The sequence below is a fragment of the Martes martes genome, assembly GCF_963455335.1.
Source record: "Martes martes genome assembly, chromosome: 17".
Taxonomy (NCBI): domain Eukaryota; kingdom Metazoa; phylum Chordata; class Mammalia; order Carnivora; family Mustelidae; genus Martes; species Martes martes.
This window is the reverse complement of record NC_137905.1, coordinates 42124519-42147760: the sequence shown is the minus strand read 5'-3', so window position 1 is coordinate 42147760 and position 23242 is coordinate 42124519. Positions and strand designations below refer to the sequence as shown.

Sequence of the window (23242 nt, the reverse complement as noted above, 5' to 3'; positions counted from 1 at the left end):
AGGGGGCTGGCTGAGAGTGGTCAGGGCAGCTCCAGCCCTTTGTGGCCCCTCCCCTCCCATGGGGCCATCCAGTCCCTTCCTTAGGGCTGCTCTTCCTATGGCCTCTGACCCCCTCCTTCTTAGGCTGCATTGCCGGGCGCACCCAGTGCCCAGTGAGTCCCTTTCCCAAACCTCCAAGGAGAAGGGGCGTGGGAGGAGAAGAAAGGGAACTGGAAAGGGTGGTGAGAAATAAAGACACCAGACAGAGGGATACACACACACACACACACACACACACACACACACAACAGAGACTGAGACTGAAACAGAGACAGAGAAACAGAGACCAAGAGACAGAAAGAAATAAAGACGGACAGAGAGTGGACAGACGAACTCACTGAGTCAGAAATACAAAAAGAGAGAGAGACAGAAAAGGAAAGAGAAAGAGACAGAAAATTAGACACCAAAGCGATACAGGAAGAAAGGCTGAGAGAGAGACTGAGAAAGGAGAGACAAGGCGGGACAGAGTGTGCCAGCTGGCGGAATGGAGGGTCGCCTGGCACGCCAGAGGTAGTGGCCCCAGCCCGCTGAGCCGGGTGGGCAGAGAGAAGCCGGAGCCTCAGCGGGGGTGAGGGGGCATGGGAGGGGCGGGCGTGCTGCTGCTGCTGCTGGCTGGAGCCGGCGTGGGGGTGGCCTGGAGACCACCAAAGGGAAAGTGTCCTCTGAGCTGCTCCTGCTCCAAGGATAGTGCCCTGTGTGAGGGCTCTCCGGACCTGCCCGAGAACTTCTCCCCGACCCTGCTGTCACTGTGAGTGTCAGGCCCTCCGGGGCCTGAGGGCAAGGATGGGCGTCCTGGGACCCCAGGGGCCGGAGGCAGGGTGCCGGGGTCCCTGAGGAAGCAGGGACCCTTCAGGATCTTGGGAGGTGGGCAGCAAAGGATGTTGGGATGCCTCAAAGGGGGCTGCTGGCATTTGGACAGGAGCCGAAGGGAGACTGCAAAGCCCAAGAGGGGAGGGGGGAAGGACGGCCGTGGGTGGTGGGGGGAAGCTGAATGTTGCCAGGATCCTTGCCAAGTGAGGAGGGCAAATGCCTATTTCCCTAGGATGGAAAGGAAAGACATCCGGGGTTGGGGCAGCACACCAGTGTCCCCCAAACAAGAGATGGCTCTGGGGCGGGACCAGAGCGCTGGGGGTGATTGTCTCCTCACCCACCATTGCCCACGTCCCCAGCTCGTTCGTTAGGACTGGAGTCACCCAGCTGAAGGCCGGCAGCTTCCTGAGGGTGCCCACGCTGCACCTGCTGTGAGTGGGGCCCAGCTAAGCCGACAACTAGCTCGAGGGAGTGGGTGGGTGTTCGCACAGGTGCGTGGGGGGGCGTGTGCTCACGTGTGTATGCGCATGTCTGCGAAGGAATTGCATGCACCTGTGTGTGTGTGTGTGTGTGTGTGTGTGTCCACGCCCATGAGGGTGGAGGGTGGGGGTCAATGTTAACGTGTCAGAGAGGGGGCAGCAGCATCTCTGGAAAAATCTTTCTTGCTCCCTTGCCAGCCTCTTCACATCCAACTCCTTCTCCGTGATTGAGGACGACGCATTTGCGGGCCTGTCCCACCTGCAGTACCTGTGAGTAAGGCCAGGGAGTGGCAGTGGGGATGGGGGCTTGGGAGAGGAGCAGGGACCCATCTGTGGCTCCAGGAGCAGAGGGAGGTAGAGGCTTATTGGCATGTGGGGGGGTAGGGGGTGTCTGAACAAAGGTCCTTCCTGGAGGGGGGTGGGGTCAGGGCTCTTGCTCAGCTGTGTGACCTCAGCCTGCTCACCTCCCCTCTCTGTGCCTCAAGATCCACAAAGGGCCTGGGTAACCCAGGACTCTTTCAGGCCCTCCCTGATGTAGCAGAGCCCAGGGAGAGGACAGAGAGGCCAGAGACAAGAAAATATTTCATATGAACGGAAGACAACTCTGAGGAGGTGATGGGGGTGATGGGGTGATGGGGGCGCTAGTGTCGGCGCTGGTGACCATGGTGGCGGTCCTGTTGGTGTCACGAAGGCTGTGTTGTTGACGATGCTTCTCAGTATTGCTGGGTGAGGCTTGGTGACGATGGCGTGGGTGTGGATGACGGGAGTGAGTGGCGGGGTCGGCAGTGGTGGTGGTGGCACTGTCTGGCGTTAACGAGAGTTGCGGCCATGTTGTTGACACTGGGGTTCGGGATGGTGATGGATGCCCGGGTGTCAGTCGTGATGGCCATTGGTGGCAGTGGCAGTGGTGACACTGGAGGTAGTGTGGGCGGCCATGAGCCGGTGCAGGCAGGGTTCACTGTTAGCTTGGCAGCGAGCATGGGGTTGGGTTCGTGGCTCCTGGGATGACCATCTGGAGCCTTGGGGAGGACAGGTTTCTGGGAAGGCTTCAGCACATCCCAGTGGCCTATGGCTTCAATGGGGTGAGTCTCCCCAAGCGCCCTGGGGCCACAGCAGGGAACTGAGGGCCTCCCCCTCACCCCGCCTTCCCTCCGCAGCTTCATTGAGGACAATGAGATTGGCTCCATCTCTAAGAACGCTCTCAGAGGACTCCGCTCGCTCACACACCTGTGCGTGCCCCCCCAAGGCCTCACCCCTCCCTTCCGCCTCACCACCCCAAACCCCATTACCCAGGGACACTGGGGATCCGGGTCACTGACCTGGGTGACAGCTTCTCCTCCTCCTCTCCTTCCACCAGGAGCCTGGCCAATAATAACCTCGAGACCCTCCCCAGATTCCTCTTCCGAGGCTTGGAGACCCTAACTCACGTGTGAGGCTCAAGGGGGCTGGCTGGGCCAGAGAGTTGGGGGGTGTTTGCGAGGGAAGGGGAGCACTGGGCCCACTTTTGGCCGACACCAAGAAGTACGGCGGCTGTGGTTCTTCTGTTATTTTTCACGCCACCTCCGGGGTGGGAGGCCCATCTAGAACCCTTGCCTGGGGAGGGGACGGGGCACATGGCTGCCAGGGTGGCGTGGAAGCCAGGTCGCAGCCCCTTCCCGGCCTCTTGCCCCAGGGACCTCCGCGGGAACCCGTTCCAGTGTGACTGCCGTGTCCTCTGGCTGCTGCAGTGGACGCCCACCGTGAATGCCAGCGTGGGGACGGGGGCCTGCGCCGGCCCCCCTGCTCTGGCCCACATGCAGCTGCGCCACCTCGACCCCAAGACGTTCAAGTGCAGAGCCATAGGTGGGGGCTTTCCCCGCAGGGTGGGAGGGGCAGCCGTGGTTCCAGAGGAAGGTGGGAGAGCAGGGGCATGGCTCCCAGGGCTGAAGGGCTCACCTCGCTCCCCGTTCAGCTGTTCCCTGGCTTGTGAGCCCCTGAGCATGGGCATTAGCTCTCTGAGCCTCAGTTTCCTCATCTGTAAAATGGAGCCATAGGATTGCAGCGAGAATTCAGTGACACGTCCACGCCTGCATTTGGGGCAGAGCCTTAGATGCGAGGCCCTCCTAAGTGTGCACGCTGGTGGCTGTTATTAACATAAAAACAGCCATTTTGAAAGACTTGCTATGATCACATTGCTTTCCATAAATACGTTTTGGTAACTTTATGGGTCCTTGGCAGTGCAAAAGGCACAGCAGTGATGAGGACGGCCCTGGCTCTTGCCCTCCCAGAGCCCACGGCACAGGGGAAGGTGGAGGGTGAGAGCCCGGAGTGGTCAGGGCTGGGCTGTGGTGCCCTGAGCCAGAGCAAGGGCCAGGCACAGCGGGAGGGCCACAGAGGGCTTCCTGAAGGAGTGGGTAAGGCTACTAATGTAATAATTTTTACCAGCATCTAAGTGTAAGTTGTGTTCTGTGTTTGTGGGACTCATAGAACTGGAGAAGTTAACTTAAGAGTCCTTCTCTATTCAGTTGTTCCACAAACAGTCACTGAGGGCCACTCTGTGTCTGGTCCTATGAGAGACAGTGGGCATACTGTGGTAACCCAGACAGCCATGGGCCTTGCCCTCAGAGCCCTGGCAGATGAGGATGTAAACATTAAATAAAACACTACAGAAACAAACTTTGTGCTACACGTTGTGATAAACACAGGGAGTAATGAGGGAGATTAAGGCAATGGGGTGGTCCTACCTTCCGTGGGGCATCATAGAAGGCTTCTCTGAAGAGGTGGCTTTACAACCAGATGTAGTTCAGTGAAATACAGAGGAAAGAGCACTCTGGAGAGATGGGACAGCATGTGCAAGGGTCCTGAGGCAGCAGAGAGTCTGTCCTGCTTGCAGATCAAAGGCAGGCAGCATCTTGGGGGGAGTGAGTGAAGAGAAGGACACAGGTGAGATCGAAGGCAGCAGGGTTCTCACCGTGTATTACTTTGAAAGCCACAGGGAGCAGAGTGATCTTACCCTGAGGGCTGTGGGAAGCCTTGGAGGGTTTCGAGCCGGGGGTGATGATATGATGGCCATTTTTCAAAGATCCACCTTTGGGCCGGCATCCTTGGTGCCTTGGTTCATTGCTTCAACCCTGGTGCCTGGAAACAGGACCCCGCATGTAGAGTGAAGTATTAACCTGGAGTCTACAACCCACCTCCACGCTGGGCAACCTTGGTGTACCGTTACCATAAAGCTAAGTGGCTGTAACCAAGAGGTCCAAAATCCCATGAATTAAAGAAGACAGGAGGGTCTGAGGTGAGCAGTCCCGGCAGGTGGGGCAGCCCCTGGGTGTTGTCCTGGTTTCCATGGTTGAAACTGAGTTGTGGCCCATCTATTGGCCAGGTCACGGGGAGAAAGGGCAAGAGACCAAGTCCAGGAAGAGCCATTGGCAAACAAGGGAGGCGAGCATTACCGCCACCACTTTGCTCTTTCTCCACAGGGAACTTGGCCTAGACAGGGCCACACCTAATTTCAGGAGGGAGGTATTGGGGGAGCGCTGGGGTCATGTGGCTGTGCTCCAGTCCTCTTTCATGGAAGATGGGAAGGCTGGACTGTGCCTGCCGGCCTTAGCTTCCTCATCTGTAGGATGGGTAGAATGGAACGTCCCTAAATGAATTGAGAAATACGTTGTTTCTAAGCAATGATTTGATGGTGTCCTGTGGCTTAGAAAACAAAGCATTCCCCTGTTGTTGTGACTTAATTCATCTGTAGATGAAAAGATCCCACTCTGTGTCCCTATGAGGTGCACACCGCGACGGTCCTCATTTCAGAGATGTGCAAACCGAGGCTCAGCGATGAGGGCCCGCGAGGTTCCGGTGCCCGCCTGACTCTCTCCTGCCACCCCCAGAGCTGTCCTGGTTCCAGACGGTCGGGGAGTCGGCGCTGGGCGTGGAGTCTTTCTCCTACCAGGGGGAACCCCACATCGTCCTGGCGCAGCCCTTTGCGGGCCGCTGCCTGATCCTCACCTGGGACTACAGCCTGCAGCGCTTCCGGCCTGAGGAAGAGCTGTCCGGTGAGCCTGCCCCCCACCCTCCATCCTTCTGCCTTCGGGGGTGGGTGGGGCCCTATCGGGCAGGCCTAACCTGCCCTCCCGCATCCCGCACCCCCACAGCGCCCTCGGTGGTGTCCTGCAAGCCGCTGGTGCTGGGCCTGCGCCTCTTCGTGCTGGCCGCCCGTCTGTGGGGGGGCTCGCAGCTGTGGGCCCGGCCCAGCCCCGGCCTGCGCCTCGCCCCCACGCAGGCCCTGGCCCCGCGGCGCCTGCTGCGGCCCAACGACGCTGAGCTCCTGTGGCTGGACGGGCAGCCCTGCTTTGTGGTGGCCGACGCCTCCAAAGCGGGCAGCACCACGCTGCTGTGCCAGGACGGGCCCGGCTTCTACCCCCGCCAGAGCCTGCACGCCTGGCACCGGGACACGGACGCCGAGGCCCTGGAGCTGGACGGCCGGCCCCATCTGCTGCTGGCCTCCGCCTCCCAGCGGCCTGTGCTCTTCCAGTGGCTCGGCGGCCGCTTCGAGAGGCGCACGGACATCCCCGAGGCCGAGGACGTCTATGCCACACGCCATTTCCAGGCCGGGGGCGATGTGTTCCTGTGCCTGACACGCTACATCGGGGACTCCATGGTGAGGCTGGGCCCAGTCAGGTGGGGCAGGCGGCCACAAGCCAGATCTGACCTGCAGTGGCCTCCTGCCTCGGGGCTGGCTTTGCAGCGCTGACTCCCACCTTGCACAGAAGCTTCTAAACTCTGACCTGACCTCACAGCCTCATCTTTGAACTCTGACCCCACCCGATGTACTGATCTTTGAACTCTAGCCACCCCCTCCCCACACCCCCCCACACGGACTCTAAGATCACTGTGACTCCTCAAGGCTGAGTGACCATAAGCCACTTCGTATCCCCCCAACACTGACACTGTCCCCCCCACTCTGAGCCTTACATTTGAGCACAGCCACCACATTCTGGACCCCCAAGGCTGACGGCCCACCCTCTTCAACATTCTCATTCTGGGTTGAGGAACAGCCAAGCAGGCGCTCTGGGCCTAGAAGGCAATGGTCTGACTCAGGTGTTCACGGGACATGTGTGTGGGGAGCAGACTGTGGGTGCAGGGATGAGTGTGGGGAGCCTAGGGCAGAGCCTGCCGTCATGGAGGGAGGGGACTGTGGCTGGGCGGAGTGCGGCCAGAGGGGATGGGAGAAATAGATACCATCGTAGATAAAACGAACTGATTCTCTGTGGGATGTGAGGGAAAGACAGTGGCCGAGAATGACTTCAAGTCTGTGGCCTGGGCAACGGGGTGGTGACAGGTATGAAGGTAGGAAAGCTCTGGGAGTTTGGGGACCTATGGGCCTGTCTCCAAGCTGTTCCGGGTGCTCTGAAACCCAGAGGGCTACTGGCAGGCCTGGCCCTCCTGTATCCCAGGCCCTAATTGGTCGCCACACTTCACAGGTCATGCGCTGGGATGGCTCCATGTTCCGCCTCCTGCAGCAACTTCCCTCACGTGGTGCCCACGTCTTCCAGCCACTGCTCATCGCCAGGGACCAGCTGGCCATCCTGGGCAGCGACTTCGCTTTCAGCCAGGTCTTTCGCCTTGAGCCTGACAAGGGGCTCCTGGAACCTCTACAGGAGCTGGGGCCCCCAGCCTTGGTGGCCCCTCGTGCCTTTGCTCACATCACCATAGCCGGCAGACGCTTCCTCTTTGCCGCTTGCTTCAAAGGCCCCACACAGATCTACCAGCATCACGAGTTAGACCTCAGTGCCTGAGACCCCACGGGACCTTGGCCATGGCTGGGAGGGAAGGGGGCACCGGCTGGCACAGGGAGTCCCAGGCCTCTGGATACCCACTTGACTGGGAGCCTGGGAGAGATGATGGGTCAGCTTGTGAGAGCGGATGGAGTTTTCTCCCCAAGACACTGGCCTCCTGGCCCTACTCGGGCTGATGCTACCTGTGAGGTCCTGACCAGAGGCCAAATTCAAGGCAAGAGCTGTCCTTCCAGTCTTTAAGCAACATCTCAGCTGGAGGCACATGCCCCCACTACAGATGACTTGGGAGCTCAGGCCGGGACGCTGCAAGGAGCCAGGATACAAAAGTCATGGTGAGAGTAATGTGCAGAACTCCGTGCGGTCTGGAAGTGCGCCCCCTCAACGCACTCCCACCGTTCCTGCTCCCTGAGAAAGTACTGAGGAAGAGACAGCTTTCCTTTCCCTCTAAACTCAATCCGGCCAATCGCTTTTGGTGCCCGCCTCCGTGACGTCATCAGTCGCTGGGCCGATTTCCCAGCCGGGCTTGCTAACTTCCTCTGCTGCTTGTGCGCATGCCTGCTGCCCAGGCGGAAGCCCAGCATGTCGGCCCTCTTGCGCATGCGCGGGAAATAGGTGGGAAAGCGGGAAATAGGTAGGAAAGCGGGAGCTGTTGTGGGGAGCCCCGCTGCACGTCTCCTGTGAGGGACAGGGGGGAGGAGAGAAAGCGTATGAGCTCAATAAACGCGCTGTGCAGCTGCCCCGCTCGTTGTTGTGGGATCTTTGGGAGAGAATAACAAGGGAGAGGAATGGTGTCCCAGGAGCAGTATTGGGGTGGGGGTTGCGCCAGGGGTGCATTTTGGCTGCCCTGGTACGCTCTCACTTGCCCGATGAGTGTGGGCTCGTGGGTTGTGGGGGAGGGGCTTATGGGATGTTTGACAGATATAAGGGCATTAGTAGGGGACAAGTCTCTGGTTTATTGTGGGTTTCTTCTTCAGGTCATGACTCAGTGCATCGTAGGAGATAGTTTTGGGTGTTGTAGGGAGTTTTAGGCATTTTATAGAGTGGCCCTTCGGTGCATTTTGGAGATCTTACGGGGTACTAGGGAGTCTCAAGGGAGTTTGAGGCTCCTTGGAAGTTCTCACACCGCTATATATTATTAAGAGTGTCGTGAGGAATTATTTAAAGGTCTCAGAGGGACACTTGGGTATTAGGAAGGGTTTTCTATGATACAGTGGGGTCTCAGGGGTGAGTGGGGGGGGTCATGGGGGTCTTACCATTAAAATCAATGTATCTGACTATTCATACTGTGGTAGTAAGATCCACATCCTTGTTTTCCCGGGATGGTCTCAGTGTCCACTGGAATATCCCAGCATTCCATCTGGCTAGAGCCCTCTTTCATTCCCCAAAACATCCGCCATTTGGCTACCAGAAAATTTTAAATTGCCCTTGTGGTTCCCCTAGCCTTGGGGGTGGAGGGCGGGCCTCATGCCATCCAGCAGGCCTTGAACTTTTCCCAGCAAAGAGATTTAGCTGCCAGCTTCTGTCCCAGCTGCCAGGGTGTATCCGCCTTCTGCTAGTCCTCAAAAGCCCACCGTGACGTACACATAGGGAGTCTTGAGGCCACTTGGGCTAATCAATTTTTAGAATAAAGGATAAGGAGGCAAGAGCCATTTTTAGAATAAAAATTGAACAAAAAGACCCCACACACACACTGAGAGGTAAGGTGAGGCCCTCGCAAGGTGCTCTGAGGAGAAGAGGGAGAATTCCATCCTGGAGTCCGGGCTCCTGTGCAGAACCAGGACTTGGAGGAAGAGACGGGAAGGGACCTCTGTGTCCTTTCAGCGGATCCGTCCTCAACAGTTCTGGGCAGAGCCTGGGAGAGATGATGGGTCAGCTTGTGAGAGCGGATGGAGTTTTCTCCCCAAGACACATGCACACACAGGCACGCACACTCGCACGCGCCCAGCCCTCACGGCCCGTGTTCTCTGCATTCCCCATTCTGTTCCCGGCTTACCTGGGGTGATGAGAGGTGGGGCTTCCCCTGGATGGTGGCTGGGGAAAGAAAAGTGGTGAGATGTGTTTCCATCCCCCTTGTCCTCTCCCTTAAGGCTAGAGGATGCTCAGCTTGCCCTAACAGAGCTTCCTGGCTATTTTTCCTGGAATGGGACCAAAGCTTTTCAGGCTTTCGGGCTCTCTGAAGCTGATCAGCTCTGAAGAATAAACCTGGGACATCTCAGTGGCAGGAATTCTCCAAGGCAAGGCCTGGAGGCCTTTTTCTGCGAGATTCAGTTCTTTGACCAGGGAAAGGTGTCTGTTCAGTGTGAAGTAGGCACATGGGGAGCCCGTCTTACCTGGGCTTCTGGCTGAACTTGCATTTGCATTTCCCACCTGTCAGGGGAGAAGGGATGGTTGAGGGAGAGGACCCACAGCCCTGCCACGCCCTGCCAGCTCGGCCTCCAGGGTCCCCACTCACTCATGAGGACGATGATGCCAATGGTGCACAGAACCGCGGCGCAGATGAGCCCACCGACCCGAAGTCTATGCCAGTCTAGGAGAAACCCAGAGGAGGCCATTAGTGCCTGCCTGTGTCCTCCCCGTCCAAACCTCCATCTATCCGACAGGTGGGTATGGGGAACCTGACCACCGGCAGGGAGTTGTGGATACAGAGGGGAGGGAACAAACAGCCCCGCAGCCCTCCCGTGCTCACATTCTCCCTAACACACAAACAACCGATAAGAGATTTAATGGAAGGTCAAGTGGAGATAAGCCTTCTACAGGCAAATAAGCAGAGCCAGGGAACAAAACGTCAGAGGGCAGCTCTTTTAGGGAGACCGCTCAGGGAAGGCTGCTCTGAGCAGAGCCCCGGGGAGATGAGGCAGGGGGGGCCCTGGCAGGGAGATCGGAAAGTACAAAGGTCCAGGGGTTTGGAGGGTGTCTGCTGTGTGTGTGAGCAACTGCAGAAAGGCCGCCCAATAACTCCCCTCCTCTGGGCAGTTTTTGCAAAGCTAGCCTCCTCCTAGCATTTGATTTGAACCCTAACAACGGCTTCTGGTGAACCTTCCTGGCTTCCTTCGAGCTGCTCTCCTGCCGGAAGAGAACCTTCCCTGGGACCAGACCCGCGTGGCTCGTTCCTTTATTCCACTGTGTTGACCTCTCTCTCTCCCCATCCTTACCCCTTCCTATCCTCGCCTCCTGTTTCGCCCACATCGGACCCCCACCCAAGCCCTGTGGGTCCGCAGACACAAAATGTTAGGGGGGGAGTGGGTGGGAGGGGGCCAAGAGAGGGGCACAAGCTCTCACCGTAGTAGAAAGGACTGTTTTTATCTGCAAAGAAAGAGAAAAAGAACATGAATCCAGGACAACAGCCAAGAGGCAAGGGTGGGGGCTAGAATTTGGGGGTGAGCCTGGTGGTGGAGTCTGACTCACCTTCTGGGTCGTTGGCATCCAAAACAGGCAGGCCTGCTGGAGAAACGGGAAGGAGAGGGGATGGCCTGCGGACCTCAGGAAAGCTGGGAGGCAGGGCCACAGAGCCTCAGGGGCCCCTGATGGACAGGTCCCCACCTCCTGAGGGCACAGGGGTCCCGGCCCCAAACCTGGAGGTGTGAGCTTCCCCCGCCGCCCCATACCTGTGAGCCCCCCGGGCCTGCCCACATTTTGCCTCCCAAAATAGGTTTTAGCTTGGATGGCTTGGGACCACTCTTTGGCCTGATCTTTCCAGACACCTGGCTAATCCTCACTCCAGCAGAAACCGAGCAACATTCTCGTCGAGATGACAGATGATCCCAGCTCCCAGTCATTCTCGGAGCCTCATCCATACTCCACCTGTTCTGGCGTTTCCTTACCGCTTCCTTGTAGAACAAATTACTAATCATAAACTTAATACACTATCTTTAAAAATGCAGCCCTCTCTCCCTACCCTGAACGGAATGCCAGCCTGGCCCAACGTAAGGGATAAAAAAATACAATAAAAGCAAAGGACTAGGATTATATTCTGGCTTGAAGCCGTGGGCTACCTGAGCTCCGGGCCTAAACTCTGATCTTTGTGTGTTCAAGGGTGATTAATAAGTTGCAATTATATTTAAAGCACAAACACCTAGAGCTTACTCTGTCCCGGGCCCTGTTCTAACCGCTTTTCAAACACCAATTTGTGTAATCCTCACAGTGGCTACTAAGTACTTACTAGTAGAGCTGGGGAAACTGAGGCACAAAGGATTTCCATAACGGCTGCATCCTCGAAGCTCCCAGCTCCCTCTCATAATTAAGGGCAAGGGAGGTGCTGAAGACCCAGTGCCCGGGGCTGAGTCTTCTCATCGGGGAGACCTCAAGGGGGGACTAGCTGTGTGAGTCGCTGCCGTAAAGGGGGTCTGTCTTTGTGCGCACCTTGAAACCATCAGTGCGACACCACGACCCTCAAGGAGATGCTGACCGGGGAGTCGCTGCCCCACAGGGGAGGCGGAAAGCACGAGAGAGGCAGGCACATGCACGGACACACAGACACACAGACATGGGGCTTGGCCAACACTCTGTGGCGGGGTTTGGGGAAAGGCAGTGAGGGGCCCAGGCACTCACCTGCCAGGAGGAGAAGGAGGCTCAGCGTTGTCACCTCCTGCATGTCAGCCAGCTGGCCTGGAGGGGGAAGGGTGGGGGGAGGGTCCAGCTCTATGGGGGCCCCCCCACCAAGGTGCCAGAGTGGTGCCTCTGGTTTCCAGTCCTCTTTGTACTCTGCTCTCACCAGGGTGCACAACTCAACCCGGGGCAGAGAGGCTGCTATTAACCAACCACCCTGTCTGGGAGGTGAGGAGGAGCCATCAAAGGGGGTTGGGGGGTAGGGAGGTGGGGGAGGTGGCAACGTGAACCTGGAGAGGAGCTGCAGGAATTACTGGCTCGACACAGACCTGGGCCTCTAGGGACATAGCCCTGGTGACCAAATGAGGGAGGCACTGCCTGCTGTTCGCCCCAGCTTACAGATGGGGAAACTGAGGCTCTGAAAACTAAAAATGGGTGCATAGGGTCACTTTGGCAGGGAGTGGGATTTTGAGCAGCCTGGCTCTGCAGCGGCTGTTTGTGGCTTGGGACTGTCGGGGCCTCGGGGTGTTTTGGGACTATCGGGGCCTCGGGGTGTTTTGGGAAATGGGATGTAGGGAGCCAGGTGGCAGGAGGCCCGGGTTCCCGGGTGTGTCTCTCAGAGACAGCTCAGAGCCTGCCCGCCCTGGCCAGACTCCACAGATCTCGAGCTGGCTCCTCAGGCTGCTCAGAGCAGGGTGTGGGGAGGAGAGAGCTAGAGGTTTGGGGCAGGGGTGAGGGCCAGAGCAGAGAGGAGTCACGTGGCTGCAGCCCCAGCCCCATCTTCTGCCCCCAAGACTCCTCGTTTCTGTCCTGCCTCTGCCCCTGCCACAGCCCCTGCCTCTATCCCTGCCCCAGCCCCAGCCCCAGCCCCTGCCCCTGCCCTGGCCTCTGTCCCCGTACCTGCCCCTGATCCTGCCTCTACCCCTGCCCCAGCCCCTACCCCTGCTTCTACCCCTGCCCCAGCCCCTGCCCCTGCCTCTACCCCTGCCCCAGCCCCAGCTCCTACCCCTGGCCCTGCCCCTGGCCCTGCCCCAGCGCCTACCCCTGCTCCTGCCAAGCTCCTCTTGGCAGCCATTATTTCCTCTTTCTCCAGATAGGCCTATCCAGCAAGAAGAACCCCTCCGATCCCCTCCTGGTCTGGTCTCAGCCCACCCTCTCCCCATTTCGGGTGCCTGAGCTAAGGCCCGTCTCTGTGTGTCCCCCAGTCCTCTCCCAGTACCCGCCCCACTGCCACCAGCACACACTGTCAAAGTGTTGCTAGCGAAAGTCAGCACGTCCTCTGCCCCACCCTGTGCTGGGCTCCCGCCAATGACCTTGCTGTGTCTTCACCCATCCCCCCCCACCCCCCCAGTAAGCCCGGAGATGATCTGTTCCAGCCCTCATTTCACCGATGGCACAGCACGGGCCCTCACTAAGACATCTGACACTCCCTGCTCTGTCCCCAGACTCCTCTCCACCGCTGAAGACAGTGACCCCGTCTGTCTCCGCACCGTCCATGTCACCCCCACCTCACGTTCCCTTCTGTTTCTTGCACATTCTCACAGGCTCCCCCCTCTCCCTGGGCGCGTTCAGGTCCTGGGCATCCTCTCAGCCCTGAATCCCATATGGTGGACTCAAAGGCATCCATTTCTTGCAGGCAGGGGGCCTGTAGCTTTGAGGAGCATTGCTAAGGCATTCAGGACCCCGCAGATTTGGGGAGGAGAGCTGGAGCAGGTGTGTGGGCAGGACAGCCTGGTGGTTCCAGGCACACGTCTGGAGAAGGACCAGCTGTTGTCTAAAGTTGCCTCGTGGGACTTTGTCCCCCTGAGATGATACCCCAGTAATAGGAGCTAGTGCCCTGTGAGCGTTTACCGTACGCCAGGCCCTGGTCTCAGCGCTTCACGCTTATTCATATAACTCCGCAGTGTGATGGGGTGGCACTGTGGTTACCCCATGGTGCTGTCGGGGCCCCGTAACCCCCGCTAACTCAGCTGAACGCTGTAGCTGTCACCAAGGACCCAGAGCCCCAGCTCTGAAGTCTCTTTCCATGGAGTTCACCTAGTCCCCCTGGCTGCCAGGCTCTGTTACTCCCCAACCCCAGGGCATCTTTCCCAGCATCCCTGGCCTAGGGGAGATGTGCGAGTAATCTTGGCTGCACCCCAGCCCTGGGGCCACATTCCCAACCTGGCTCTCCTGCAGGGCAGGCCACTGGGAGCTGCTGTCTGGCATCTGCCCTCACCTTCCCCGCCCAGGCTGTTGTTGGAAGGGGCTCCTGAGCTGCTCCCGGACTGACTGTAGTTGGCGTGAAGGCTCGGAGAGGAAGACAGCCGGCAGAGGGAGGCTGTGCCCACCCCTCTGGGCTCCTTCCCCGCCCTGCCGGTCCCAACACCCGGGTGATGGACTTTCCACGGTCCGCCCTCTGCTATCCCCTTTGTTCCTCCGTGATGGTGGCCAGGCCCATCAAGTTTGTGCAGAATGACTCCCCCGTGTCCCTGAAATTTCCTACCGAACTCCCCACTTTACAGCTTCCCCAGGAAGCCGCTGTCCCCTTTTCCAAGAGGTCTCCGGGATCCACACATCCTCAATCCCTAGACACCCAAGTCCACCCAGTCACCCACCCATGCACTCTGATACCCTCAATCCAGCCTTGGTCAACCTAGATACCCCCCACCCACCCAACCAGCCCGCTCCAACCCTATCCACCCAGATACTCCCGATCCAGATATTTCCGGTCAACTCAGACACCCCCGATCTACCCAGTCACCCCGATCCCACTGGTGGGCTCATCCCAGCTAGCTCACCCAGCCCCCCAAAGGGAGAATGATGGGGGGATGATCACATTAATCGAAGGTGCTTTCTCTAACCTCCTTGTCCCCTGCCCCCCAGAAAAGATCCTTGAAGAGAGGAAGTTCTAGAGAGGGTCAGGGAGAGGTTGGGGGCAGAGCCGAGAGGGTGTTGGAAGGAGGGGACCCCAGCCTCTCACCTGTGTGGCTCCCCAGGCTGCTTGGAAAGTTCCGGGAGAGAAGGGGAGAATGCGGCTGCTAAGCCTGAGTCCTGCCTTTATCCACAGCTGCCACGCCCTAGGCAAACCTGGGCAGGTAGAGAACAAGTCAGACTCCCTAAAGCTCGGGGGCTCTCTCACCCCATTCCTGCTCTTAAAGAGACAGCTACCACCCTTTCTTCCCAGCAGGGAGCTCCCTGAGGTCCCCAACGTCACAACAGCCTCAGGTAGGCAGAAGGAGCATAGGATGGGGCAGAAGTCCGCTCCTCGCATCCGGGGAGGGGGCTTTCTTCAATCTCTTGCCCCCGTGAAAAGGACCTGGAAGGAAGAAATTCGGGGTCTTTAGCAGCAAAGCTTCTGCCTCGCAGAATGGTGGGGAAAAGCAATGCATTGGCGTAATCGTCTCATTTCCTTCACTTAGATGGCAGGTTACGCTTGGAGGAGGGCTTGGTGGCAATTGTGGGACATCCAAGGTCCCCTTCCAGACCACTTGCTGCTTTTGACAGTTTGAGGGTCAGCAGAAGAGGCTGATATTACCAAGAGCATGAAGTGGGAGTGGGGGTGGGGGTGCACGGGGTGGGGGGGCTGTCGGGCTTTAGACCATGACCTCTCTCCCACATGCCCATGATGCCCTGGAAAGACTGGGGACTGGTTTCTGAGCATCAAGCAGACCTTCCCAGCTCAGGCTCTTCGCAAGGGTGCTGGGAGCCAGATGCCCGGGTCTATGCAGTGGGCGTTAGGGTGGAGGCTGCCTCCCACTCTGGATAAGGCCATTGCACTGTGCAAGGCTCCCTTCACCTCCCTACCCCCTCCTGCCCCTCCTCCTCATGGCATTCCTTCTGGCTGGGGTCTGCATGGGCCCCCACACGGTCCTCGTTGGGGTGCCCCCTCCCCCCAATTCTGCCTTTTCAGACAGAGGGACTTTTGTCTGGGGGCTGGATGGAGAACAAGGCGCCTTTGAGTGGCTGGCGGAGGATTGGGGTCATGGGGAGGGGCAGGGCCAGGAAAGGGGTGGCTGTGCCCTGGCCACCAGCTGGACTCCAGGCGACCCCCAACACCATCTCGGGGGTGGGACAGAGGGCTGCAGGAGCCAGGCCAGGGAAAGGGTGGAGTGCAGGATGGGGAAAGGGGGTTTCCGAGGTCAAGACTCTGCTGGGGGTTGTCTGCTGGGGACAGAGAGAAAGGACCCCCCACTTCCTAGCAGAAAGGGATGGGGAAGCAAGGAAGGCACGCCCAATTACATGCTTTCTTTATGTGGCTCCCTCAGGCAATTCTTCAATCCCAGGCCCTAGATTAGGACAAGGCCTCTCCACCAGCCCCACCACCACCACCACCAGCCTCCTCCCACTTGGAAGGGGCAGGTCTGTACAAAGAGTGGAGGGGACGTTTGGGGGTGGGGCTCAGTCAAAGTGGGAGGTTCAGGGGGGAGACAGAAACAGAGTTAAGGGAGGCCTGGAGGGGAGGATCCCAGTCCAGCTAAGGGGGTCTTTGTCTCTGGGAAGAGAGCATGCATCCCTTGCCCAGACATTTCCCGATTACAATGTCCCTGGGAAGACCCCTTTGGTGCTCTTTGGGGGGGTGGGGGGGTGAGTGGTGTCTCCCTCTGCTGGAAAGTTCAAGAACTGCAGGCATCAGAGAGCGAGGGGACCAGCGCTCCATGGCTAGGCTGTCCTTCACCTGTGCCAGATTCTGCAAACTGAGATGCCAAAGGGGCCAGGCAAGAATTGTGAACGAGTGAAACAGGACAGGCATGAGACCCTAGGGAGGGCTGGCAACTGGGCAAACGGGAAAATTGTCCTGTTTAAAAGGCAGCCCCCAAAACAACTGTAGCTAGCTCATGCGGACAGAGACAGAAGCATCTCCCAGACATCTTGCTATGTAAGGGGGGGGGGGGAAGCAAGATGTATAGAAGTACATCTATGAGGCGGAAAAGAATGTGTATGCATACACTTGTTCATGAATGAGGTATCTTTGGATATTCTGCTTCTGGGGAGGAGGAGTGAGAGGCTGGGGGATGGGGTGGCGGGAGACTCCCTCTTGTACCTTTTGAATTACATATTCTGAAATGTCCTACTTTGAAAAAAAGTGTAATTAAGAAAATTGAAAGGTCATCTCTACACAGTCCTAGCCAACTGCTGCTACATGTTCAATCGATGTCAGAAACCTAAATCTTCATATGGAATTCCCAATATTAAAAGTTGGTTCAGGGGCTCCTGGCTGCCTCAGTCATTGGGGCAGGTGACTGCTGACCTCAGGGTCGTGGGTTTGAGCTCCACGTTGGGTGCAGAGATTACTTTTTTTAAAAGTTGGCTAGATTTTAAAAAATATATATGCAGGTTTTGAAAAGTATGCAAGTCCAACGAATACATCTAAGGGCTGGTTTCAGCTTGGGGAAGCAACTTCTGCCAACTTCATTTCCTGAACTTTTAATGACGGTGGCTTTTCATTTACGGGGCTTTAACCCAACCCAGGCCAACTATAACGTCCCCCTGGGGCTGGACTGGAAGGTGTCATCCACAAGTGTGCTGGCCTGGGGCTGGGGCTTCAGGCCCAGGGAGGAAGGACTTCAGACCCCCGTGTGGACAGATGAAGGAGTGCCCACTGACACTTGGGGAAGGTTTGCAGGGAGTCGGGATCTCTTTTGGGGTGCGTTCTAGGTCAACTTGACTTCAATCATATCTGAAGTCTCCCCTCTCTCTCTATATATGTCTGCATATATAATCTTTTATATGTAAATATATGTTGTATATTATACTATATTAATAATAAAGTTATTTGAAATACTTGCTCTTCATTTTGCTTTTGACATCATTTGGTCCTAAAGAATCCGCTGAAGTTGTGATTAGCTGTGAAATCTCAGTATCCTAGGAATTCTTGCAAGATGAGAAAAACCAAACCTACAGATAGCTTCCGAACACCCCAGTTTTCAGGAATGCCGAACTGAAGCACGAAATCAAACCCATAGGGTGTTACATAGTCACCACCTCGGACTTAACTAATTTTGATTTTGCCATTATGCTTCTGATGTTCAGAAAGACCAATACCCAACTATGGTACGCGTTTCCTTTGGTTTACGAAGTGTTGCAAAAATTAATAGTCGCCAATGTTTAAGCATCAAGATGTTTCCAATAGCTAACCTGCATTTGTGGTTTATTAGGAAGACAAAGCCTAACTGCGTGAACATTCCTGCTCGACAGCAGTGGCTGAAGGGACAAGGTCACCTCCCCCTGGTTTGAAGCTTCATGGGAGAGAATATGGGACAGGGAGACCCACCTCCCATCTCAAACCTGCTTCTGCCTTTGGGCCTTCCTGCCCAGGATGGATCGGGTGTGGCTTATGCAGGAAAGACCCCAGGACTGTCAGCCTGAGTCTGCCCTTGACTGCAGAAAAGACACAACTAAGGAAAGGCTTAGTCGTGTTTTGTGACTCTGTCCCAAAAAAGCTTTGATGGGCAAGTACCAGTGGAGAAGAGCCAGTCTTTCGCAGTGCCCACCTGCTCAAAGATGGGCTGGAAAAGATGCCTGCGAGGCCAGACACTCAGAAAAAAATAATACTGGGGTACAGATACATGGAGCGAAAGCAGACAAAGCAAAATAGTCAGAATCAGGGCATCTCCGTGAAGGGTTCTTGGGTTCCTCGTATCCTCAAGTAAACCTCCCGTCGCAACAAAAATTCAAACTCAAAGTTGCAGAAAAGGAATAAAAAATCTCCAATTCAAGTTAACACAAACTAATCCCTTGCAAGATTAAAAAAAAATGGCAAAAGAATGGAAGAAAAGGTAAATGGAATTGGATAAAGTGTTAAGTAAACAGAATCTAATGGGACTTAGGAAATTATGGATTTATGTATATGGCACCTGGGAGATGAATTGTTCTATGAATTTCTTTCTTCCTGGATAAAAGCTGTGCTCTTTACTCGTCCTCCCCCGGTGTCTTCCTCTTCCTTTGCTTGGGTGGCCTGCATCATCTTGGACCCCTGGGTGCCCGGCTCTGGCCCTCCCCAGCTGTGGGGGCCTCACTGGCTCCTGGCTGCCCAGCCCCGCCTGCCGAGGGGCCCTGGGGCTCTGAGGCTGGCAAGGGGGCTGGCAGGCTCCCACCGGGCTTTGGACATAGGGAGATGAGTCTGCAGTTCTAAGAGCTTGGCTGGCGCCGGTGGCTCCGGGGAGGCACTGACCCAGCAGCTTGCTGGCAGTGGGGCCCCTGACAATCCAGCAGTCCCATTCTCCTTCCCCCTGCACCCTTGTGTCTAAGAAGGCGGTGCCACACCCGGCAGAACCAACTCCACACCCCTGCGCATCCCTGAGTCATTTACCAACTATCCTAACTGCCTCACTCTATTGTCAACGAATCATCCTCTGCTGGGCTGCGGGCCTCGCCACCTGCTGGGCGGGCGTGACTCGCCCAATGCGGGTAGGTGTGGCAGAGAGGGGCTGTCATTAGTCCCAAGGCACACAGTTAACGAAGGGTCAAGTTTGGGATGCCAAGCCAGGTCACTGGGCTCCACACTCGTTTGTATGTGTGGGGAGGGGAGGGAGCGGAGTGACCAAAGAACAGGACCCCGTGTAAATTGGAGGGTCCCGAGAACAGACAGCAGGTTAGAAAAAAGAATTAGATCACAAAAAATATTTCCAGAACCAACCACTTCTCCCCCACTGCCCCTACCCTGGCCCGTCCTGGACCCCACAGCCGCCGCTCCTTGGGCTCCATGCTCCCTTGCCGGCCCTCGGTCTGTTCCCTGCTCACCTGCAGCCAGAGGGAGACTGTGAACCCCTGAGTCAGGGCAGGGCCCTGCTGGCTCAGAGCCTCCTCTGGCTGCAGCTCTCTTCTGGCAGAAGCAAAGTCCTCACTGTGACCCACGACCCAGAAGTCACTGTTCTGGCTGGTCCCCTGTCACCACTCTGACATCATCATCTCCTCCCCCTCAACCGCTCACTCACTTGCTCGCTCCCTCCCGCCACCCTGGGCTCCCTGCTAGCCCTCCAGCACAGAAGTGCCTTTCCAGCCTCCAGACATCAGCGGCTGCTGTTGCCTCTAGCGGACCCACTCTCCTCGCAGGTGCACACTGGGTCCCTCCCTCACCTCCTTTCTTCAGAGCTTTGCTCAAACATTACCTCCTTTTTTTTTTTAAAGATTTTATTTATTTATTTGACAGACAGATCACAAGTAGGCAGCGAGGCAGGCAGAGAGAGAAGGGAGGAAGCAGGCTCCCCGCTGAGCAGAGAGCCCGATGCAGGATGCAGGGCTCGATCCCAGGACGCTGGGATCATGACCTGAGCCGAAGGCAGCGGCTTTAACCCACTGAGCCACCCAGGCGCCCAAACATTACCTTCTTGATGAGGCTTTCCTTGGCCATTGGATTCAAAACTACATCTTCCTCCTGGAAACCCGTCCTACCCTATTTTCTCTTTCTTTCCCCGTAGCATTTGCACCAACCACCTCCTGACATAGTGTATAATTACACACTTACTGGTTCTACTTATTATCTCTTTCGCCTCTGGAATGTCAGCTCTGGGAGGAAGGGACCTCAGCTGTTCCATTCCTTTCATGTCCCCAGCGCCAAGCACAAGGGTCTGGCACATAGTAGGCGCCCAAGAAATATTTGTTGAGTGACTGAATGAAAACCATTTTTGAGAGTTACTATATCCCAGGCCTCATAACAGATGAATCAAGGACCCTGCTCTCCTTAAGTGGGATCACACCTGGGAGGCACACAGTAGGTCCACAGGTGGAGAGGGAAGGAACTTGGAGCCAGAGAGCCCAGGTTCACATCCTAGCTCCACCCCTTTCTTTTTTTTTTTTTAAGATTTTATTTATTTATTTGACACAGAGAGAGATCACAAGTAGGCAGAGAGACAGGCAGAGAGAGAGGGGGAGGCAGGCTCCCCGCCGAGCACAGAGCCCAATGCGGGACTCGATCCCAGGACCCCGAGATCATGACCCGAGCCGAAGGCAGAGGCTCAACCCACTGAGCCACCCAGGCGCCCCTCTCCACCCCTTTCTCACTATGTGACTTCAGACGAGCCAGTTGCCTCTCTGCGCCTCAGTTTCCCCATCTGTGAATTAGACTAAGAATAGCCCTCACCCTGCCCAGGATGCCCTTTCAATTCAATGGGGTTGTTGTGTGGGATGCTGGCAGCCCGTGACTAATTCTGAAAGCTGGTTCCCTTCCTGGCAGGGGGTGGGGTGGAAGGGGCAGGGCGGTGTGTTTTCCAACAGCCAACAATGGAACTCTTGTAGGCAGGGGCCCTCAGGCATGGAAAACACATCCACCCCTATGGGCTCCAGAAAAAATTTTCAGGTCTCAGGAGGGAGGTTTTCCAGGACATTTACATTCTTTGAAGATTGTTACAACGAGAAATACTGCCCTAGTGGGCTCCCTGCAATGAGCAGCTACAAGGGCTGGGGTGGGAGGTGTCTCTCCTGGGGTGTCTCTCCCACCTGCAGCTCCTGAGGGTAGGACCAGAGAGGCTAAGATCATCTTTGGGCCGCAACCATTGGTCCAGTGGGGTCCAATCAAAGTGAGTCCCAGAATTTTGCTTAGTAATTGAGGGAAGAAAAGATTTGGGTTTTGCTTTGAATAGTGGGAAATGCACATTTGGGATCTGGAAATTGCAATCGTTTTGCCACCGCAGGAAGAGCCAACCTTAGGACAAAGCTAACACTAAAGTGGACCACAAACCAAGAGAAATGCTGAGAAACAGAATCTGCACCCTGATCAAGTCATGCCTGCTCTCCCTCTGGAACTTTCAGTTATGAATCTAAAAATCTGACTCATTCGAGTCAATTTTAATGAGGTTTTCTGTTATTTGTAAATAATAATAACCAAACTGGTGCACAGAGAAATTCTGTGGACCCAGCATCACTGCACTTTCACTGGAATATGTCCCATGATTTTTATTTCATTCGAGCCAAAGCATTTCTTTTCGCTTTAATCAGTCCAAGTATCTCCAGGAGCCAGTAAGTGCTTACCTTGGCCAGGTCAAGTCTCTCTGTGGACAAGTCTCAGACTGCTCACCTGGGCAGACATCTCTGAGAAGGACCTGTCCTCCTTCACAGCTTCCACCTGGAAAAAGGGCAGTGAGCCAGAGGAGCCACAGGGGTTGGAAAAGACAGAAGCAGAGGTGCCTGGGAGCTCAAAAGTCCTCCCATGGAAGACGGTGATGGGCGAGTGTTCAGATGCCCAGTAGGCATCTCCCCAGGGGAGAGTGGGTGACACCCGGAGATGCCTCTCAGGCTCCCATATTTCTGCCCAGGCCTGCAGGAGGAGGGGGAGCAGCGAGTGCATGGCGTGTCGGGCAGTGGCAGAACGGCTCCCAGTGCTCCCCAGCCCCCAAATCCCCCTGGCCAGGTGGTACCTTCCACCCAAGGAATAGCCACTTGGATGAAGGGCATACAGTCAGTGCCCCTGAGCAGCAGGCCCAGGTCACACCATAGCCCGCCCGGCATGGTGTCAAGCAGCAGTCGGGCAGGGCCGTCCCAATGCAGGAGCCAAGACATGTGAGGAGTTGCAGAGCTCATCATGGCTGTTGGGAGGGCAGGCCAGCTCTGGAGGAACACAGATGGGGGTTAATAATTAGCTGAGTATTACCGTTCTGGAAGGTTTCCAAACAGAAGAGGACTGAGGGAGCAGAGGGCAGTTTAGAGGCCAAGGGCGGGTCATAAGGGCAAGGCAGGGAATGTGGAGGTCTCATCAGGAGGTATTGTGATGGTGGTGCTGATGGTGAGGATGGTGGTGATCACATTGATGATGATGGTGGTGATGGTGATGATGGTGATGGTGAAGATGGTGACAGTGGTGATGATGGTGATGGTGGTGATGATGGTGATGATGGTTGTGGTGATGGTAATGATGGTGATGATGATGGTGATGGTATTGATCGTAGTGGTGGTGATGATGGTGGTGATGATGGTGATGATGGTAGTGATGATGGTGAAACGATTGTCTTAGATAACGTTTCCTGAGCACTCACTGTATGCTAGGCCCTGCTCTGGACTCCTTCCAGGTGTTATCTCTTATAATAATTCATATTTTCTTCTTGAATTCACTGAAGAAACCTGGGTTAGCCAGAAACTTTACAAGGTCATTATCACTCATCAAATGAGAAGAACAACCAATAATTGAGCAATTCCCTGAAGCTTGCTCTCCACACACCATCTTGTTTATACCTCGCAACAATCTCATGAGATAGAGACTTTCATCACCCCTTTTACAGATAAGGAAACTGAGGTCCAGAGACGGTGACAGCTAAAGATTTGGAGAAGGCCCGCAGCAGGACCTCAGCCAGAGGCAGGGGCAGGCCGAGCTGGGACCTGATCACCTGGAACAGAACAGAACAGAACAGATGCCCAGGTGGGTCAGGAAGCCCTCCCCAGACATCAGGCCCTCGGGACCGCTGGCTTCTGCCCCCGTGATCCAGTCTCCACGAGATCCTGTCACTCCCTTGCTCAAACACTTCCATGGCTCCCTGGTACACTCAGATAAAATCCAAAGTCCTCACTGCAGCCTGGGCAGCCCTCGGAGACTGGCATCTGTCACCTCTCTTTCCCACTGTCACCCACTCAGCTCCTCGCTCACTCTGCTCCAGCCACACACCAGGCCCCATTCCAACCTCTGGA

General features: G+C 56.3%; 2 protein-coding genes across 4 annotated transcripts; one reads left to right on the top strand and one right to left on the bottom strand.

The window, feature by feature from the left end:
- Positions 1-251: 251 nt before the first annotated feature.
- On the top strand, positions 252-7845 carry LGI4 (leucine rich repeat LGI family member 4). 2 transcript variants are annotated; one of them, XM_080828730.1, is made up of 9 exons: positions 252-787; positions 1209-1280; positions 1527-1598; positions 2486-2557; positions 2686-2757; positions 3001-3170; positions 5195-5359; positions 5459-5964; positions 6788-7845. In XM_080828730.1, exons 1-9 carry the CDS (start codon positions 618-620, stop codon positions 7100-7102), a joined length of 1614 nt encoding a protein of 537 aa, XP_080684856.1. In that variant the 5' UTR covers positions 252-617; the 3' UTR covers positions 7103-7845. The 2 variants fall into 2 exon arrangements, with proteins under 2 accessions (XP_080684856.1, XP_080684855.1); XM_080828729.1 differs by having other exon boundaries at positions 5195-5964.
- A 191-nt stretch (positions 7846-8036) lies between these two features.
- FXYD3 (FXYD domain containing ion transport regulator 3) lies at positions 8037-22125 on the bottom strand. 2 transcript variants are annotated; one of them, XM_080828727.1, is made up of 10 exons: positions 21982-22125; positions 21596-21689; positions 14610-14716; positions 11651-11707; positions 10508-10543; positions 10382-10405; positions 9555-9629; positions 9433-9469; positions 9096-9133; positions 8037-8954 (listed from the first exon to the last, which is right to left on the bottom strand). In XM_080828727.1, exons 4-10 carry the CDS (start codon positions 11691-11693, stop codon positions 8935-8937), a joined length of 273 nt encoding a protein of 90 aa, XP_080684853.1. In that variant the 5' UTR covers positions 11694-11707; positions 14610-14716; positions 21596-21689; positions 21982-22125; the 3' UTR covers positions 8037-8934. The 2 variants fall into 2 exon arrangements, with proteins under 2 accessions (XP_080684853.1, XP_080684854.1); XM_080828728.1 differs by having other exon boundaries at positions 10508-10540; positions 21982-22078.
- Between the last annotated feature and the right edge of the window lie 1117 nt (positions 22126-23242).